General features: G+C 40.8%; 1 protein-coding gene across 1 annotated transcript in view; it reads left to right on the forward strand.

The window, feature by feature from the left end:
• Nucleotides 1–3,833: 3,833 nt before the first annotated feature.
• KITLG (KIT ligand) overlaps nt 3,834–22,193 on the forward strand; it is a 57,289-nt gene continuing 38,929 nt past the window's right edge. Inside the window, exon 1 of the mRNA XM_037390126.1 lies at nt 3,834–4,160. Within this exon, the coding sequence (XP_037246023.1) occupies nt 4,146–4,160 (15 nt within the window). The 5' untranslated portion in view covers nt 3,834–4,145. The remainder of the gene's footprint in view (nt 4,161–22,193) is intronic.

Consider the following 22,193-nt stretch of genomic DNA (forward strand, 5'->3'; position numbering starts at 1 on the left):
TTCAATTTGATTGATTTTTCTTTAATTTGGAGATATCTCTGTTCATCCAGAACATTGCGTTACCCCCAGCTGATCTGCCAATCAGTCTGCCAAATGAACTGGCCAGTTAGTGATTTTCTCACATAACAACTTTATCCCTAAAATCTCAGTCTGTGCTAACATATTACGGAGAATCAGTTACACAGAAACTACTTTTTGCAATTAATCCTTAGAGCCAGACTCTGTGAATGAAAAAACTGCACCTGAATCCTGTGTTCTTATGAAATAAAAGTGGCTCCACAGTAGTGTAGGTGTCCTTGTGGGCCTAAGTCTTGATTGAGTCATTCACTTACTTGCTGATTAGTAATACTGAATAACCACAAATATTCTCCTTGTCATTTGTATAAAGCACAAAGGATGCCTGGCGCTTAAAAGAAACCGACAGTCACTTTGGTAACAGTTAAGCATAAGAAGGCTCAATTAGAAATTCAAAATATGTACTTTGATCCAATATTAAAGAATTAATACTCAGTTGTGGTTGTGCTCCAAGATTAGAATATATGAATTCTCAATCACAGAATAACACCTAGTACATTTTGTGGTATCGAAGATAGGGAAGGCCTCTTAAGGAGATAGTTATCTCAATGTACTTTCTCAATATCAAAGTAATTAGTACAATTTTCTGTAGAACTTGCAAGCATGCAAGGTTGTGGGGGTTTTTTTTCAGAGAATTGATTCCTCTATGATCAAGTACTTTTGTAAATAAAACCTAAAGAAGCTTGAGGGCACCTTTTGAGTTTCTTGGCTCTATATATCATAATTTTAACTCTTTTATTTCTGTGTGCCTGGAGTAGGTTAAGAAACCTTGCACCTATTACTCTGTGTCCTTAGGAAGATCAGGGGGAGAGGAGTTAACTAAGTGAATGCCACAGACTGGGTCTCTGTGCCATCAAAGGCCTCCACATGCTCAGAGTCTGTAAGAGATGAGGTGGAATGAGTGTGTTATCTTTCTAATATGTACACACCAGTGCTTGCCTTCACAGCTTAGAGGCTTTCATAGGAGAAATTTTAAAATTTTCCAAGCTGGTGCAGAGCACTTTTTAACCCAGGAACCTCAGTGGCTGAGGCTGGATCTCATTCTGCATATTCCTGAACCCCAGCTGTTCCAGCCAGCAGCCAAGATGTCGACATTGCTGAGTGGGGTCATTCTCCTCACAGCTGGAGCTATAGAAAGCACAGCAGATATTCCATAAAATTCCAGAATAAACAGTAATTAACAGCCATTTTTCACCTGCAGAAGATGGTGAGACTCTTCTGTTCACACTAGACTGGAAAGATATCATTTATGCTTCAATGGTTGCTATTTCCATATATGCAAAACAGTACTCCGTGTGAAGGACAATCCTGCTGAGTGGGTCGAACCAAATCCTGTGAACAGCTGGGATGACCAATACTATTTTCCATAGCTTCCCTGTGAAGAAACAGATTTTCACAGAACTATGACAGGAGCCTATGTTCACCCTCAAGCATTTACAAATGCAAATGAGGTAGGCCATAAAAGACTGAATGTGGTTTGAAGTTGTGCTTTGGAAACCTATCACTCAATGCGCTAACGGTCCATGGCTAACCAGTTCTCATCTGGTAAATCAGAAGGTGGTACTATGCTAGAAATGGGCAAGACTAATAAAAACGTGCTTTCTTACAGGTTATGGACACAATGGGCAAGACTAATAAAAACGTGCTTTCTTACAGGTTATGGACACAGGTTATTAAAGAGTTTTAAATATTAAACTCGGAATTTCATAGAAAAGACTTCCTAAACCATAGTGAGGTCAATGTCAGCAGCACTACACGTGCAAAATGCCAGTGTAAAGGAAGAGATGAAAAGGGCATTACTCCCCTACAGCTGGGCTAGCTTAAACACAAGGGCAGGTTCAAGAACTCAGATCAGGGATAGACAGAAAAGGTGCACAGTGCCAGCGTGGTAAAGAAACTTAATTAGGCCCAAGAGTCTTATCCTTTCTGCACAACTATCAGTAAGGTAACTGGACACAGGGCATCCACTAAATCTTTCCTGTCACATCTAATGGTGGACTGTGACAGAGCTTAAGGCAAAGGAAGACCAGAAGTGTTTTCCATAAGGTAAGTAACTGCTATGACAGACTGCTCTTTCACACTTTCCTGGGCCTCTCCCCAGGAGACTAAACCTATCATCTGTTCTAAGGAGGAAATATGCCATAACATTTTAATTTCCTGGCCCTGTTTGCTAAATGGGTAGACTGTAGAAGCAGCTTTGGTTAATCACCGCTAGGTGATACACAAACTATCTTTTCAGTAAGTGTGGTCCTTGGATTTTTTTGTTGTTACAGACTTCCTCCCTTTCACTGCTTGTCTATTGCTCGAATCATAACCTGTTAGAGGAAAAGACTATGACTATATGCTTGTAAAACAGTCTGACAAAGCTCAGAGAGTAACACAAGAACTCCAAGGTAATTCAGCATGGTAATAATCAAGAAATGCAAAAATACTGCAAGGAATTCATCAGCTGTGTCATGCTGCAAAAGAAAACTATCAACCCATTTTTCTGGACTGGATGCAGAGGCACAAAAAGATTATATGTTTATCTGGCCCACACTGAAACCCAAATGTAAAGTGGAGTTGGGGATCTGTTCAAAATCTTTCTGTACCTGAACAGCTCACCTTTACTTTGGTAAAAATCTAGCCTTTCAAAAATTTACCATTAATTCTAGGTTAAAACCACACAAACTTTTCTAATGAAGTATCTTACTGTGTACTCCCAGCATATCTAATATCCCTTAGGAAATGACCGTTGACATGGACAGACTATTCTTTCTTCATTCCATGGTAACGTGCTTTTTAATTTTCATCAAAGATTGCTGTCTTGGGAAATGCTAGTTCCATAAACAGCTTTTCTTTCCATTTAATGCACACTCCAAGATTCAGTCTGTAATAACCTGACAGCTGTCTTCATTGAAGAGGACTCAAATGCTGTCACTACGGCTGGGGTGGATTTGCCAGGAGGACTCCAAGCAGTAAAAATCAAGCATCGTTTTTCTGTGCCCAAGACTAAACACGGTGTTTACACAGGATGCAAAAGGTAGTAGCGTGTTAAAAGTAAAAAACCTGCAGGATCACCTTTGCAGAAGCATTAGGAGGCACTGCTCAACAACTTTTCTGTGGCTTCAGCAGGTAAAGGCAGTTTTCAAGCTCTGGCTGAAATACAATCGCCGATTATGGAAAGGCAGCGCTGTAATGGAAACGGCAACGCCGGAGCTGCCTGCCGGGCGTGCCCGCCGCCGCCGCTGCTAGGTGCTGCGCTGAAAATACCGGGCACCGGCTGGGCGCGTTGCCAGAGCGCCGAGCCCGCTGCCTTCCCCGCCGCGGGCCCAGGCGGCGCCCCGGCCCCCCACTTCTCACCGGCGTGGGTGGGGGGACCCAACCCAAGGGCCTGGCTCAGCGCCTGCTGCCCGACCGACCTTGGCTGCCGTGGCGGCGGGAGGCGTGTGCCGACCGGCCAGAGCTCACCGCGGAGGAGGCCGGAGACCCCCACCCCGCCGCGCCCCGGCGGGCCGGGCTCGCCTCTCTCGGTCGCGGCCGAGCCCCCGGGCACCGGGAGGGAGGAGCCCTCTGCCCCAGCCCCCCGGGGCCGGCCCCTGGCGCCCCGCATTCCCCCCGCATCCCGGCCCGCCGCTCCCCCCGAGGCAGGCAGCGCCCGGGACGCCGCCGGCCCCGCGGCAGGAGCGGCTCCCTCCTGCGCTGGCGAGGGGCAGGCTCGGCTTGTTCCTGCCTCCAACTTCCCCGAAGTTAACTCGGGTTTCCCCCTCCCTGCGGGTCTGCCAGGGCTCCCGGTCCTCCAGGAGGGCGGGAGGGAGGGGAAAGGCGTGTCTTGCCTGGGCTGCCGCCGCCGCTGCTGGAGGCAGATCGGAGATATAAAAGACCTGGCCGGACGGCGGCTGCGGTTCTAGTCCGTGCGGGCGTTCACGCCGTGGGGAGAGAGGCGCAGCGGGGCGCGCAGGGCGGCGGTGGAAGAGGAGGGCAACCCCAATGCGTGGACTATCCGTTGCTGCATTATGCTGGAGCTACAGTTCCGCTGAAGGGGGTTTGCACACCGCCGGCTGGGCTGGACTGCAGCGCTGCCGTTCCTTATGAAGAAGGCACAAGTGAGTGAGGCCGGGCGGCGGGGGCGGCGGGCGTCCCGACCTACCTGCCGGTCAGGGCTGGATCGCGGCTCCCCGGCGGAGGGTCCGCTGCGGGCGGGGGGCTGCTGGAGCGGAGTGCGCGGGTCGGGGCCGCCGCCGGGCGGGGAGCGCGCGCCCGTGGGGATGCCCCAGAGGTGAGGGGCGCCGGGGATGGGAACCGCTGCCCTTGATGAGCCGTTCGGAGAAGCGGGAGATGGGGGGTGGGGGCAAAAAAATCACCGCCCGGTCTCGCCCTCGGCGACCGCAGCCCGTGGAAAAGTTGCAGCGAGAGGACGGATGGGCGGCTGAGCCGTGGGAGATCTCGGGAGGCACTTGGGAAAATCGCCATAGTAAATCAGTTGCCTGCGTTACACCGACGAGCTGAGTGCGAAAACGTGAAACGATCGGGGGCAGCAGTGCCGCGGCTGCCGCGCTCAGTGGCTCCATTCAAGCCGCTCCGGCGTGCGGCGCCGGGCGGGTGTTGCGGGTCATCCCCGGCATTCCGCCCCTCGCCCTCCCTCACCCCGCCCTGCAAAGCCGCTCGGTACCGTTGCGGGGGTCCCTGCCGTTATTGCTCCAAGTTCTGTAAAGATTGCGGTCGTTGTGCAGTGCATTTTTTTGAAAGGAGGGATGGGGACAGACACGTAGGAAAATCGTCTTGTAACGAGAAGCAGCTCAGGGAAACTTTAAAGAGAGGAAGTTTAAGGCTTGCCTTTGCCAGGTGCCGGTGCCCTCCGTCCTGGCCGGGCGCCGAGGGGGCCGGGCTGCGCAGCGCCGAGGCCGGGCTTTGCGACAGCAGCGCCGGGAGGCGCGCAGCGCTGGCCCCGCGCGGGGGCTTTGCCTGCCCCTCCGCCCCTTCGTTAGAAGCAAGATACTTTTTGCCTTCGTCTGTTCCTTGGTGGTTGCCGGGTCACCCACACACCAGTAGCCTGAGGACACTTCAGCCTACACTCATTGGAGCAGCGTAAAATATATTTTTTAAAAGGGAAAGACCTTACTGAAGTCTTCTGGGCAGTTACATAGTTTTTCAGGAGATGACAGGAATTAGAAATACTCTGAAATATTTGACTCTCGGCTGGCCAAAGCACTGGAGAATGTACCCATGCTTAAGAAGTTAAAACTTGGAGACTTAATTTTTGTGATGCTGAAGTACAGTGAGGTATTAACTATCAGTTCTGAATTCTAACAGCATCTGTCCATTGCTGTGACTCCCTTTAGATGACTGAAGATGCCTTGCACCTCAAAGCTGTTGTTTCAGACCTTATAGACAAAACTTGGTCAAATATGCTGAATAGGTTATGAGTTGGGAAGGGTCTCTTAAAGTGTAAGAGCCATATTTATGTGTGCTTTAGTTATATGCTTTAATTTTATACTGGAGTGGATAGCAATAAAGTCACAAGATGTTATTCTAGCTCATGGAAGCATACATATAAGGCTGTTTCTTCAGAGAAGCAAAAAATGTTCAGCAAACAAATGAGGATTTATGGGTGCAAGCGGTCAAGTGTTTTGCTTCATATGAACTGTAAACTTCTAAAACCAGCAGAGTACTTTCACAAATTCAGAGCAAAGCAGAACAATCCCTCTCTCCCAATAAACTGGGAAAGACAGGCAGTCTTGGCATTCAGGACCATATGGCTTGACTCAGGGGCTCATGAGCTGTAGCCTGTGGAACAACTTCTTGTCATGGTGGTGAAGCATCTGTCAGCCTTCAGGCATTTGTGCTTCCTGCTTTTTGGAGGCAGTGACAGACTCCTAGCTCTCCAAAGCATTGTTTCATATATTTTAAGGATTAGCAAACAAATGTGATCCCAAACCATTAATCATTTTGAGGGGATCAGAGAGAAGCAGATACTTCAAGAAAGATTTTTCCACTGAAACCATGAAGACCCTTGTGCAAAGAGAGAGCAAGTAAAGCGAATGCAAGAAGGAGGACTTAAGCATATTGGAGCGCTCCGTGCACTAAAGTAAATTTTAATCTATATGCTCTCCTGTGGCTACTTTTGCCATTGTCTAGACTGGTAACTGACATAGTGAAAAGGACAGGAATGGGAATCCAGGAAAGAAGTTAATGTTTCTTACAATAAAATATTCTACTATAGACATAGTACAGAAAGTGAGAACGACTATATCACTGAGCCTTGAAAACACTTGGTAATACCTGGATAGTGCTTAAAATAAATTGGGGATTTTGATGTTTGAGGTAATGTTACACAGGGATAATACATAACTAGTGCAGCTGAAGGAGTAGCTGAGTCATACGTCAGTGCAGCGGCAGTGCTGAAAGAGAAGAGTCATGCTAAACGCTAGACTCAAAGTGAGCAGGTTGGTCAGTTTATTTAAAACAGTCGTAACCTGAGAAACTACAAGAACTGTAGAAGCATGTTGCCCAACAGTGTTAATCCTAAAAGGATTGTTTCTGAAACTACAGAGTTTGATAAGTATCTAACCCCCTGTTTTAAATTTACCAACAGCTCCTGGGTATTTTTTTATTCTAAGTAATAATGCTTTTTAAAATGTGATTAAGCATTTAGGTCCAGTCATACAAATCCTTTTTCAATGGGACTATTTCCATAAATTAATCTCATCGAAGGATTACTTGTGTGAGAAGATTTGCAGGCTTATATACTTAGTAATTAAAACTGTTATCAGAAGAGAGTTTCTGTGATTTTGCATGATGATATTGCAACAAAATATCACTGATATCTGGACAGACTTTTACATTTTAAATAACAGGATGAGCAGTGCTAGTGTGATACAATCTTGCAAAAATGTAGCAGATTTCTGATTTGCTTGTTCTTTGTTTGAAGACAATCTAAACAGGATTAAGTTACTAAGAAATATGCTGCAAGGAGGGGTCACCCATGGGGTTAGCTGACAAGGCTGCTGTTAAGGTATCACAGATAGTTGGTTCAGGCACTTGATCTTCAGCAGTGGGTGAGATGCACAACCTCTTAGAAACCTCAGTATCAGGAGAGTCTTGGATCTCAGCTCAGCTTTTCACCTCTGAGCGTGCACACTATTACTGGTAGTTAAATGACCTTCTCAAGTTGTCCTATCATAGTATGTTTGTGTCACTGAAGTGGAGCCTTTGTAGAGATTATTATGGAACAGTACCTGGAAAAAGCATTAGTACAGAATTGCCCATTCCAGTCTCATATCAGAAGGCTAATTCAGAAATGCAAAGCATATCTGATACCTTGGTGCGAGCTTGCAGAGTCATTATTTTAGGGGAAACTGTGAGCTCTGATCTCCAATCTTTCTTGCTCGTTCTCCAAAAAAAAAAAACAAAAAAAAAAAAACCCAAACCAAAAAAACCAGAAAAACCCCCAAAACAAAAAACCAACAAAACCCAAAAACCCAAAAACAAAACACTAGGCACTTGAAGACATTTGGAGCTCATGATGAGTATACATCTGCTACTCATCAGACAGAAAAAGAGAACTTGCTGGAGCCAAAAAGATGTTGTGCTATTCACATCAAGCAATGGACTAAGGTGCCTTTCTCTTTCCCCCTGGTTCTGACTCAGCTTAGGGGAAGCCAGGTTGCAAGTACTGCAGCTGGAAAGAACACCCTGGAATGAAGTGTCATATGGAGAATAAACACAGATGACCTGGAAGACTCTAGGGTGGGGGAGCAGTTTGTAAGGCATGTTTAGTGATCTTTTTATTACTTTTTTTCCCTTTGCCTGCTTGTGTTGCGCTCCTGTAAGTCTTTATCTCTGTGAACTATGCGGCACTTGGCTTTGTAGTTTAAACTGAGGCCTCTAACCCAGTCTGCTTCTGACCCAGTTCTGTCGTCGCACTGAAATCTAGTTTCTCCTTTTGTGCACTGCATGTCAGTCGTTCAGGTACAGTTCTGCAAGCTGACAGTGCCATTCTCCAAGTTTTGTTATGTGACTTAATGGTATGCTGGCTCATGTAATCGCCATATTGTACGAAAGTTAAGAGTTGGCAAGATGCAGCCCTTGGCTTCGAGTGGGCAATGCTCAGTATGCAGTATGTAAACACAACACCCATTTATTTGAGGCAAGGCAGGAAAAATCTCCCTACGCAATTCCATTTGAGTGGTGTGGGAGCTGACAGATGAAAACGAAAGTGTTTGTTCTCGCCCTGGTCTTTGGTATGCCAAACCTGAGGTTAGTCAGCCTTTTAAACACACTGCGAATCCGCTTGTTTTTTGTTTTGCTTTGTTTTATTTTCCCCCGTGCACTTGCAGAAAAAGGAGATGGATGAACGCAAGGTGAGTGGAGGGGGGTAGTGCTCCTCTTTATTTTTGTTGATTGGCCCATGTTTGCATTGCATACTGAGTCATATGTAAAACTGCAAAACTGATGTTCGTAAATATTACCGATGCTGAAATAAGTGACTGTGGGGAGCGTGTAAAATACAGATTTATTTGCTGGATGGTTTTAGTTAATGAAAAAATGTATATAACATCAGACGTTTAATAGTAGGAGAATGAAAATATGTTACAAGTGGAGAAAAAAATAGTGTTAAATATTTTATTTGATTAAAGCTGGTAGCATGCATAATATTGGAGGTCAATGGAAGTAGAATCGCTAATGAAGACATTATTTCTGCTGTATGTCTAAATAAAAGCCAGTTTAGGAGTTCAGATTAATGGACACTTTTATTCACAGTAATGTAGGAAATAAATTATCGTCTAATTTCCTATTGTTATCTAATAACCACTGCGTGAATGATTGTCTGTTGTTCCTGCTTAAACAATGTTTAAATTATACAAGTTAGGTGGATGCAATAACCATTTTGAGTCTGAATAGGTAATTTCTATGTTATTCATATTTTTGCGTTATCGTTGCTGCATGGAGCAGACCTAAGTTTGGGTGCAAGGCGAAAATAGCATAGGGTGTAAAATGTCACTGCAGGTATTGCCTGAACGAGGCCCTTGTGGTACTCACTGCTTTGCAGCCATGCTTTGGAGCACACTCTTTTGCAAAGTGGGTGAGTCCTGAGCTTCCAGCTATTCCATCACCACTTGAAGTGACACTAGTGAGACCAGGTGGTTCATGCTTGGGGGGCCAAGTGCAGGCTCCCCCCTTGGAGGGTCAATAGTTGACCACTAGCTGACAGTTGTCAATACTCCTGGAAGGATCTTTCAAGCAGGTCAGCTGCAGAACCACCTTTCAGATGCCTCCTAGCACCAAATCTTCACCGCTGATAAAGAGCACTTGTAAGCATGCAAGGACTGCCATACTTGAGTATTTTTCTTTTCCTTCGTCATTGCTGCAAAACCTACTGGATAGAGAAGATCAGGTTCAGGAGTAACCCACAAGATCATATTTAGCCCGGCCTCAAGAGCTACCTCTTCTCCCATCTGTGACTTGACACCTGTATAAGAACCATTCACATGATATTTCTTAATGTTCCAGTGAAGAGTTTCTAGGAGTCAGGCTGGGTATGTCAGTACTCCCTCACTTCCACTTGCTTCTCACTGATTTGGGGCAGCAGAGCTGGGAAGTCAGAGAATGGTGTGTGCTGGTGGTCTTGGTGTTTCGTGCCACAAGTTCAAATTCACAGATTGTGAATTGTGCCACCCTCTGAAGTTCCATTCAGAGGTGTACAAACGAGAGTCTGAAAACATCACTCTGCCAGTCCTATCTATTTGTGTACAGGGCCAATCCCACATGGCTGAACCTGGCTTCAATGCAATCATATTAACTGTTCCAGTGACAATAAAACTGCATCCAGTGTCTTTTTCAGCTGATGTCCTGCCTTTCATTTGTTCTGCTGCCATCAGCTCCAGGGACATCAGTTCACTGACAGTTAAGGCCAAGGATAAGTTTAGTCCAGTTAGCTCTACTATCTTTTCTTTAGATGTACCTTTAGGAGTTTCTGGAAGCACTCTAAATACAGCTTTAGAAATACGGTAAGTATATGCAGTCTATTTCTTGTGTGATAGGACCTACATTCTGCCTTTGATTTGGCTGGAATCTGTCTACTTGATGTAGGCAGGATCACTTGTACTGATAGCCTTCCAGTCTTTATCCTCCTAAATGAATTACACTATTTTAATTATTATTTTTTTCCCTTGCAACTAATAGAAGTTGAGAAGGAATCCAAATATCTCACCCCACTGAATCAGTGTCATACATACGGAGGAATACACACCGTGCAAAACCAGCTGTGCATATCCAGTATTCTTTATCTGGATGCTAGCTTATGTTTGTGCACAGATTTGCATGCACTGAAGGTCCTAAGCATGGTGGGCAAGCTTTCTGGTTGAGAGGTTTGAAAAACTGTATGTAACATGGTCACAGCTGAGCCACGGGAATGTCCAGTTTCAGCCTCGAATAACGTGCACAGAAATATGTGCCAATGGTGTGTGTTTCCTTTACGGTAGAGACATAATCTGTGTGTGAGTTCACACCATGCTTTATCATGAAAGAATTAAGGCTGAGGCTAGCACAATAGAACCTCCTTGGAATAAAGGCTTATCTGTGTCCTGTGCAGGATGATCTTAAACCTTTCTTGTGAAATGGATCTATAGCTTTTTCTTTGTGCATTTTTGTTCTTCACTCTGAAACTCGGAATTCAGTGAAAGGTAAAGTTAATTCCTTGGTTTTTGAGGAAGAACTTAATAATGTTCAATTATTTTTTTTGAAAGGAGTTTTATGATGATATGTGATAAGTATATATATTTTATATGAATTTGGAAATATGAGAAAAAAATATAAAATCTTCCTTGCTACCTTGTTCTTGCTTGGTAGCAGCAGACCAATATGTCTTCCATTTATGTTTGCCATATGATATGTCATTGCTGGATGGATTCTCTGGTCTGTTTAGTAACACATGACCTCTAATTACTGTTGGAAAAAAAGTTATTCTGGCAATATAAGTCAGACTGTAAAACTAAGTTGTGCAAGTCCTGACAAACTATTTCTGTTTAGAAAAGAAAATTAACTCTGTGCAAATCATACAGCAACTTTTTTTTTTTTGTAAGAGTTGCTCCTGGACAAGAGAATGTACTTAGCTATGTCTACAGCACATACTGAAAATGTGGAGTAATAGCGATATACAAGGTTCATCATTTTTAAGTGTTATTTTTAAACAGTGCCTGTAAATGTGGAGGGCTTAAAGTGTGTAGGGAAGTTTGTTCCTCTGTTTCACGTTGATGAAATCTCCATACACAGAGAGGAATTTTTTTCATAACTGTGTATAAAATGGGAGTAGGATACCAAGGTGCAGACTTTTGTGGTCTAACTGAAGTGATGGACTGAGGTAAGGCAGTGAGGAGTCAGGCACGATACATTTAAATTAATAATATGCTGCTTATGTGCAAAATAATTTGCTAAATGAAAAGAAGTGCTTAGAAATTTAGGGAGGTTGAAATTTAAACAGGCTAATGGTTTATTGTAAAGAAGGCCTAATTTGCAGCCCTCTAATTACCAGCCTCCATTTGCTTGTTATTAAGTGAACTCAGCAAAATTTGTCTTTTGCATTAAATGGCAAGCAGACAATATTATGCATTATGTCTTTAAGCTGATATAGATCTGAATGTCAGTTCTTCCTCAGATTTGTTTTTCTTTTACTACTTTGAAGCATACAGGAATAGGAACATTAATCAGCCAAATGAATTTAGGAAGCTTGTATAACACTGCTTGGCACACTCTTTCGTTTGGATTAAAAAATATGTTCCTGAATAAACAGAGCTTTTTCGTGGTTATTTTAAAAAGGAGGAAAAAGTATATCTCAAATAGTCATAACTGCTGTCTTTTTCAAATTACTGTGGTTCTGTAGTGTGTGGATTGCATTTCCATTCTAATATCAAAAACTATCAGTGCTGTATTTGACACCAGTTTAAATGGTTGTGATGAGTATTGCTTTATTTTCAAGAAGATACGAACCTTATTTATAAACTGTAAGTTTAAATACTGTCATTGAAGCAGCTTTGACCTTCTGTATTATAATCCTTGGCAAGGAATGCGCCCTAGATTTGCCATGCAGTCTCTAAATCTATGTCCTTTAAAAATTCTGACCATAATCATAGTCTGTTCCAAACTGTTTAGACAAATTTCTTCAATATTTGTTCCTTTAATAGCATAACGCTGGGTAGTGAAAGCTCTTTTTTTCAGGCTACTAAAATCACTGAAGATCTTGCTTTTTTTTTTAAAATTAGACTCCATTCTCAAGCCAGTTGGTGTTCATAATCCCCCATCGATTTTCTTCTGCCAGGGGTGTGGGAGGATTTTGTTTCCCCCCATGTCTGTGACCAAAATTTCTGGATTTGTTTATTTTCTATCACCATGTCCCAAGCCCACATCTAAAAATGATTGTTCATCCTCCAACGTTCTCTCTCCTCTCCTGATTCAGACAGAAAACAACCTTCATTTCTTTGTGCACCTTTCCTGGCCACTAGTGTGTTTAAGTCAGCAACCTCACCTCTGACAACAAAACTTCAGCACTTTTAGCATCCAAAATACTGATTCTAGCATCCAAAGTACTGAAGGTGTGTCTGTCACCATCCTGTTGCCTGCCACACAATCTAAGCTTCATCTCTGTTGAATTTTTTCTACATTTTTTGGTAGTAGTTTTTCCAGTGGCCATTTTAATTTCCTATTACCTTTTTGAGGCCCACCTCAAATATTAATCTTGAAAAACCTGTTTTAACTGTATTTTGTCTCATTTTTAAAAACAGTGTCTCAGGATTAGAATGAATCCAGTGTTCTGTGGAATGGGTTGTTTATTTATACGATGACACTCGTAAGCTTACAGTTATGAAGAGCCCTCTGAAATAGTGGTCTGCCATGTATAGAAGTGACAATACCTTCTCCTCTGTAACTTTCTTAACGCATTAAGAAATTCCTTGCTGCTTTTTTTTTCTTTTAAGGGTCAAATACTTATTTAAAACAAAAGAAATCCTTTTAGGAGTAATTGTTATTGCTTTCTCCTGTCTCTCTCAGCTTTGTTACCTAACCAAGCTAGAAATACCTGGTTTGGGGTTTCCATTTGGCCTTTACAAAACTTCTGGCCTAAAATGTTCTTAAAATCAACTGGAGTGAATTTCCTGTCTTTTTTCTATTTCTCCTCAGCAGATTAAAAAACAAATCTCTTCTCACACATAGGTTTTAGGGATTTACTAGATATTTGCCAGTAATAGTCAGGCTGTCTACAGTACTTTTGGTCATTTCCCATTGTAACAATGTTGTTGACATTTACAAATGGTCTGAGATGTATGTGAAGTTAATTTTATTTTAGCCTACTGATTTATTTCTATCAAAATGAGTTCCCACTTGCTTTGCATCCAAGAACATTATGTCAGTTACTGTTGAATTTGTACCTGTTTAAAGTGCTAATTGTTAAACTATGATGTGCTTTTTGGCTTTCACTATGATAGATTCTTCTTCTTAACATGCACACTCCGTTACTTATTTCAGAGTAAATGGTACAATTCTTAAAAAACTGGGAAGAATTTTTTTCCTGTACAAGTTGACAAGTATCACTTAAGTAAACATGTGAAACAACTGCATCACTTATGAAAATACCTAACTAGTCTTACTGGAATTTTAGACTGCAGACATTGAAAAAGTGTATGCTCTGAGGAGATTTGGACTAATCTTCTCAATGGGTTATATTTTCTGTGAGATTAACTATGGAAGCCAAAGAAATTTCATGATAGGCCAGGAAACGTAAATGTGTCGTCTTTAAGAAGAGCAATCCTATATAAATTTTGAGAACTAGATGTAAAAATAATCCAAGAAATCATATTATATTCTGTCAATATTTGCATGAGTTTCTGTATTAGCCTACCCGTAACAAGCGTGCTGTTGAACACATACCAAAATAGTTTCACTACTGACAGCTAGGGTTCTTTCTAATTCACATGAATACTTGTGACCAAATGTGAAGCTCTATAGGGTGTAAACACATTACACATAATTTACAACCACATTTTTTAATAAGTAACTCCCATGAAAATCATCAGTAAAATTAGAGTAAAATAGATGTTCTTTTCGAAGTTTTGCGTTCTGTTGTTTCATTGCAGATATTGTGAGGATACCTAAGATTTTTTATCAGTTCTTTAATAAACTCAAAGTACTGCATTACTGGTATCTTTAGAATTATATTTTGTAGGCACCTAGGCATTTGTATTTATTCCAAATTGTGCAGACTTGGGGAGCTTTTTTTCTCTAATTATTTTGCTCCCAGTTGTATCTGCATCTCCATCATACCGAGCTACAAATGAACTGACTCAATTCCTTCTTTCAGTATGTTTATCCCATAATTTCTGCAATTTTTAAGGAAAGCTGCAAGTGGACCTTTAGATTTAAGTTTAGATATTTACATAGGATGTACCCCATGTCTCTGCTTTAAGCTGAGAACACTTGCATGTTGATATATATCATGGGAATATTCTCTTCCTGGAAACATAGAGGAATTATGGGGAAACACTGAAGTACTAGAAACACTTTGAGGGAGTTTGTAGTTGTTAGGCTATAGAAATCCCAATCAAACCCAAAAAACAAACAAAAAACCCACCTCACCCCCACCCCCCTAAACCCACCCACAAACAAGCAGGATATTAGAGTTACAGTTTGTGTGCACAGGACTACAGTTCAGGGCAGGATATAAACTGTAGATCAGGTTAATTTTACAATAAAGGCAACATTGTATAACTTGATAAAAATAGATGATCGTGGTGTTTCCTCTATTTTCTTAAATATATGATAAGTCTTAACACATTTACTCGTAATTCTTGTCTTTAGAGTTAATGAATATGTCCAGAGTTTAAAAAAGAATTTTTCTTAACAGCTTGCCTCTATTGTTGTGTTGTCAGCAGATCTTGCTGTCTTTAAATTGGTTGGTAGAAGGAAGGCGGGAACTCCAATGAAAGGAATAGAAAAGCCCAGCTCCTGTAAAAGAAATGCTTTCAATCTACTAAAACTCTTTGTGTTTCAAAATGGATGGATAAGGAAAAAATATTGAAATTACCTATTTAGATTAAATTAAAAAAAGTATAAGAAAAAACCTAAGTAGCCCTGTATTGGATCTCCCTTATCATAACAATTTGAGGAGACAAAGTATTTAGAGACAGAAAGTGAAGTGTAGGAATAAGTCATTAATTTGTTAACACACCAAAAACCTAAGAGGTAATGTTCTCTAATTGTCAGCAACCTCACATAGTTCAGTCTGGTAAGAGGGTTCACAGATTGATGGCAACATGTGCAAGCTACATAAATTACTCAGGTTAATTGAAACTAAAAGAGATTCTGGGGAACTTTGTAAAGGTTTAGAGAAGATAGGAGAACAGATGGCATGATGGCAAGTGGAGTTTGTTGTGTTGAAGAGCAAGGGGGATGCATTTTGGAAGAAATGTTTTGAACTCATTGTAACTACATTAATAACAGCAGTTTTAATTAGCTATAAAAGCTACTTATAAGCTTTTTAAAAATGTTCTGGTAACAATACTTGGTCAGGAAAAATGGATGAAAGATCCCTGTATTCTACCTGTAGTAGAACAAATCAACCAACATACTGGGATGCAGTAAGAGCAGAAAGAGAAGTGTAAAAGGAGAATGCTTTTATGATGGTGATAATCAGCCATCTTGGAAAAAAGTCCTGGTTTTCCCATTGGAAAAAAGAATATAACAGAAACAGTGGTCCTAAAATAGGCAAAAAAATTATGTGGAAACAATGTGCTTATGAAGGGGGACTGAAAACGGAGGGCAAGAAACTACTGAGGGATATGCAAGAAGTAGTAGAGAGAATGATTACTGGACACTACTGATCCTTTCTTGGTAGAAGAGCAAAGAAATATTTAACACAATTGAAAGTCAGAGGATACTAAAACAGGCAACGTTCACACACAGTTACCAGTCTGGAAAGGTTTTTGACACTACGTATAATATGGCTTAAAATACAGCTTGATATATGTTAGTGTGAGCCCAAAAGGTCACTTCCACCGAAAGGGGTAGCCCTAGTCTTCTCATCCTTGCACATCTCTCCTCCACCTCCACTCATTCCTCAGGGATTAGTTTTCTGTCTCTGAGCTGAACTAGCTAGTCACTGTCTATGAATTTACTGACTTGCTGAGAGGTCAGGTGAATGTCAAAGGGAGGGAAGCTGCAGAGAAGGAAATGCTGAGATTTCTCTCTTAGCAGCAGGGAGCTGTTAGATTGCTTCAGACCATCTCGTTAACCTCGACTGAAGAAGAAAGGATTATACACGTAAGTAAGTAAAAGGCCATGGTTACTTTAGTTTACACTCTGAGCATGAAAGGTTGCTTATCTTCTGATTCATGCAATTAGGAAGAAATTTTCATATAGATGGTGTATTTTATAAGTGCGAATGATCAGCTTGCTTCAGTTTTCTGTGGCTATCAGACTGATCATGTACCGTTCTGGCACTTCTTATTTTCCAAGTCTTCATTGCCTTAATTACACAAGTCAGATTTGGCCTAATTATAAACTCAGATTCATATACAGCCATCTGCCAAAATTACCATCTGTAACAATTCAGCCTTTAGTTTTGAGAAAAGGAAAACACTTTAAAATATATTGTAGCTGAACTCCAATTACATGTGAAAGTAATGACAGCTGAGACATTTATACTGAAAGATCTTTCATTTAGCATGTGAGTATGAATGGTTAGAGTGCATAAAATTTTATGCAATGTTGACATGTTGCATAGTTCTAGCCACTGAAAGACAGTGGAGTTTCCATGGGCCACCCCTGAAACATACTCTTGTACAGTACTTCAGTATCAACAGGAAAAGGCACTTAAAAGTATGTCTTCCCCTTTTAGGGGTGCATAGGAATTCAAAATATACTTGAGTTTCTGATGTACTTATGCAGTCTCTGGCTTTTTATGTTATGGGAAACATTCTGATCAGTCCCGTCTCATTTTTGCCATCTTCAACTTACGTTGTCCTGGAACAACCTTATACATAGCTTCAAGTTCCTAAAATGGCCATTCTGGCAATTTGCTTTCTTTTAAAACAAAATAATGCATATGTCTTGAAAATAATTTCAGAAGGAGCTTTTAAAACTAACAATGGCACAATGCATTTTAGTAAATCTTGAAAAAGGACTTGGTGTTCGTTTTCTATGGTAAAAAAATGTGCATTTGGAATAACTATAATCACTAAGGTATTTTTGACATATGAAAATGTTTTCAATTTAGATCAAAAACTTGATTAAAAATATAGTTATTTTTTTTTTCTTACTCGTATACCAACATAATTGCTGTAAGACAAGGCATAATATACTTGTAATTCCAGCTTGCTGAGGTAAATGGCTTATTGCCTGCCCAGTATGTTGTCTTGCAAGCATACTTAAATGTTTTGAAGATTAGTTTCTAATTTGATGTCATTTACCTGATTTGTCTGCAGTCCCACAAGCTGTAACTTCAAGGTATTTGAAATTAATCTCATCGCTCAGTCTATCACTTTGTATAAATACTCTTTCCACAAAAAAAATATAGATCCATTCTTAATGTAACCGTCTTCTAATAACAGTGTAAATCTAAGATTGTGCTATTCTTTCACAGTTCATTACCTGAAAGCTAAATTGTTCACTTTGGTTTTGAGTATGGATAAGAAGGCATGCAATTAAAATTGTGTAGGAAATAAAATGTTGTCTAAGAGCTTAGAGCATTTTTTTGGAAGTAAAATTATTCACTGGGTATCTTTCATAAATAAGTATGAGAGAACTGAGTTGAAATCAGGATCTGGAAAAAGTTGTTTGTTTTTTTCCCAGTCAGAAAACAACTTCAATCTGATTTTGTTTTACTCTGTTATTTAGAAACAGCTGACAGAAACTACCATTATTCTCGCAAACATATCTATTACATACAGCTCAGCTTGTCAGGTATGGTGATAAGAAGTACAAAATCAAGATCTAGTGAAGTCTTGAAAATTAATAGTTTCAAATAGGGTTTAGGAGAATGTAAGCCTAGCAATGTTGTTTCTGATGGGCTCATTGAAACTTCATTTGATTATTGACAAATGTCACGTATGACAAGTTTTTGAATGGTAAAGTTTAAACTCATATTTCCCAGGGAAATACTGTGACTGACCTTCTGGTCAGCATTCTAACTACTGTATGAAGAAACACTATGTGAATGAGCACAGGACAATAGAGCTTTTATTGTTACAAATAAGTCCAACGTGCTGGAAGTCCTCAGGGTTTTTCCTGCGTCTCCTGATAAAGGAAGATGAAAACCTAGTACCAAAACCATTTTTCAATTTTGTCGGGTTTTTTTAGTATTCTGGCTTTTAAATGGCTTGCCTGTAGGTGATTTTAATCTTTTCCCCTGAAAAACTGTCTTCCAGAATCCTCCTACAGTTTTTGTAAAAATTTACTATAGATTATTTTTACAATGTCTGCGGTGGCTGTTTAGGGGACCAGAAGCTGACTTTACTGCCTAACAACATGTGTTTTGTTGGAAACAGAACATGATGTGGAAAGGGCTATATATTTGTTTTAAAAATCAAACCTTCTAACAAACGAGGCACTGTTACATTAGATTTTCTTCTGAATGTTCACTTACGGCATGTACTAGGTCTTCTATTGACTTAGCATAGTGTTTTGTATACAAGATGCCTGTAAAACACTGCTTTAAATCTGTAAATCCGCATTTCTAAATCATGAATGGTATACAGGCACATCATTAATAGACATTGTTTCCTCTATAGTAAATATCTCGAAATGAAAAATAGTGAGAAGGAGCAGAAACTCAAGCTTCACTATGGAAGACCATGACCTGGGCCAGTTTCTGCAGCTACGTTGTGTAATGGCACACTTTCATCCTACAGTAGAGCAGTGTGTGAAGAATAGTTTCCAACCCTGTTACATAATCCAAGGTAATAATGTAGCTTTAGAATAGTGCTTATAACGGTATCTTTTAGATTCTGAAAGAATGAGTAACAGCTTTTATACTTATGTTCAAAATGTTAGGTGTCACTACAGATGATGGAAGGAAACCTAAAATATCCATGAAGTATTTCCAAAAGATCCAAGATTTAAAGATGCTTGAATGACCTTTCTTCAGTGTTGTAGTTCATGTTGAAAACTTTGACCATAGGCTTGGCTAAATATCTGGTTGTTTTGGTTTTTTTTAAACATCATTCTCCTGGTTTTAGTTGGGTTAGAGTTAATTTTCTTCCTAGTAGTTGTTACAGTGCTTTGGTTTGGATTTAGTATGAGAATAATGTTGGTAACACACTGATGGTTTTAGTTGTTGCTAAGTAGTGTTTATACTAAGTCAAGGACTTTTCAGTTTCTTACAGCAAGAGGGCTGGAGGGGCACAGAAATTGGGAGGGGACACAGCCAGAACAGCTGACACAAACTGGCCAAATGGATATTCCATACCATATGACATCATATTTAATATATAAACTTGGGGGGAAGCTGGCTGGTGGCTGCTGCTGCTCAGGAACTGGCAGGGCAGCGGTTGGCAAGTGGTGGGTAATTACATTGTGCATCTCTTATTTTGTATATTCTAATTATTATCATTATTTTCATCCTTTTCTGGCCCATTAAACTGTCTTTATCTTATACCATGAGTTTTCTCACTTTTACTCATGCAATTCTGTCCCCCATCCCACAGCGGGTGGAGAGATGGGGGGCGGGAGTGAGCAAGCAGCTCTGTGAGACTTAGTTGCCAGCTGAGGTTAAACCATGACACTCTTCAAAATACAAAATCACTTTCCTCACCAACATTTTACATAAGGAAAATACGTGGAACAACATAATTTGAAAAGTTATCAACTGAGGTTTTGGGGGATCAGAGTGAAATCTCAGTTCTGGTGCATTGAAATTTCATGTTCAAGCCTTTTTAAGCTGATGCAATTGCTATTGTCTGGGATATATCCAGAGAAACAGCTTTTGTGAGAGCAAATTGGGAATATCTTTTATGTCAGCTGTTATTTATCAATGGAAGGAACTGCTCTGACTAATGAGGAGCCATCCCATTCAAAAGTTGCATGACTTAAAGTCTTGATTTTAAGTTGTGAGCTCTTCGCTTCAAAAGCAACCACCTAGCTGGATACTGCATCCATTGTAACAGCTGCAACAATGCTCACTGAGAGGTAGGGTAATCCTCTATTTACATTTGCTGGAGAGGAGAACCTGTGTAACTAAGGTACTATAGAGGATAAATAAATACAATTTGTAATCTGAGAGGAGGTAAGAGAAAGGGAATGCTTTGTTTCTTTTCCATGAGTTTTTGGGGGTTTATGTTGTTTCTATGTCATGAAGCACTGGGAGTCAGATAGGCTTTTTAATTAGGCATAATGAAGACTCAGACAGGAGGCTTGATCTCCATAAATACATCAAGAGAACAAACCAGAAAGATGGGAGTATATCTACATAAGCAAATGAGCAGTGTTGCCATGAGAGTACATTGATATAAACTGCTATCAGTACACTTAGGCTGGACAGTACAAGAAGACTTCTAACCATCAGAACAGTGAAGATCTGTAATAATTTCCCAAGACTCCCCTTGAACCCTGTGTTCTGTTTTGGGCCCCTCACTACAAGAAAGACATTGAGGTGTTGGAGCGTGTCCGGAGATGGGCAACAAAGCTGGTGAAGGCTCTGGAGATCAAGTCTTATGAGTAGCGGCGGAGGGAACTGGGGTTGTTTAGCTTTGAGAAAAAGGCTGAAGAGGGGCCTTCTCACTCTCTGCAGCTACCTGAAAGGAGATTGTATCTAGGCGGGTGTCAGTCTCTTCTACCAGGCAGCAAATCATAGGACAAGAGGAAATGGCCTCAAGTTGTGTCAGGGAAGGTTTAGATTTGATACAAGGAAAAACTTTTTCACCAAAAGGGTTGTCAAGTACTGGACCAGGCTGCCCAGGGAAGTGGTTAGAGGTGCCACCCTGGAGGTATTCGGAAGACGTGTAGACGTGGCACTTAGGGGTGGCTTAGTGGTGGACTTGGCAGCATTAGATTTACTGTTGGACTTGATGATCTTAAGGATCCTTTCCAACTTAAATGATTCAACAATTATTCCCTCCATTCCCATTTATTACTTCCATTCCCACTTCTCCACTCTTTCTATTTGGTTTTATCCAGTCTCGTTACAAACGTAAGCTGTCTGTGACTTCAGAAGAGTGGGATATAACAGAACTGTTATATGGAGCCTACCTATTCCAGGGGTTACCTGAAGCCCACAGTGACTTTGAAAGCTGATACTTGCTGTGGAATAGGGCAAATAACGTCAGTCAAGAGATTTATGCTCCAGAAACACCGGTGTTTTGCCTGTTGAGGAGGACTGCCTAGATCCATCCCTGTATGATGGAATTTAGGTTATTGATATAATTTGCCTTAGTAGTAGATGATGCCACAGCTTTTCTGGGTGGACTGCAGAGTACCACATTTGCCTGATGTTGGTCATGAGATATTCACAATGGCAGAGGGACTGAGGAAAGCTGCTGAAGCTCAATCCCATGATCTTTATCATGATGCAAACCATATCGTTTATCCAATGTCTATTTTTCACCTCATCCTGGGTGCTTTTGTAAATCACCGATGCAGACAGCAGCTGTGAAAACTCAGGAAATTAATAGTCTCACAGTATATAGTACAATACCGATGTAAAAAAATATCCTTCAGCACCGTTAAAGCTTCTGCTGGTGTTGGCATATCCAAGAGATCCAAACAGTGTTCTTTAATCACATCTAAGCTTGTAATTGTAAGGATGTAATACAATAAAGGTAGGTGGATGAAACACACTTAATCTCGACTGTACTGGCATCTAGTTTTAGTCTGTGTTCAGCAATTATCCTTTTGTAATTAAATCTCTCATATCGAGCAGGTCAGAAAAAAATAGTTCTGAATATATATCCCTATAAAGATAAAGGACCTATCAGGGATGTTATCAAAGAAATTCAGAGTTCAGACAGAACAGTGTTTTTCTTGAGGACTTGTCTTTGGTTTAAGACCAAATTGACCAGTCTGTGATTTATATTACAAAAATCATCCTCTGCTTGTACAAGAAAGTATAAAAGGATTGACAAGAAAAAAGAAAAGAAAAAAGTCTAAAAATCTATTAA

This window comes from Falco rusticolus, chromosome 5 (genome assembly GCF_015220075.1).
Source record: "Falco rusticolus isolate bFalRus1 chromosome 5, bFalRus1.pri, whole genome shotgun sequence".
Lineage (NCBI taxonomy): Eukaryota > Metazoa > Chordata > Aves > Falconiformes > Falconidae > Falco > Falco rusticolus.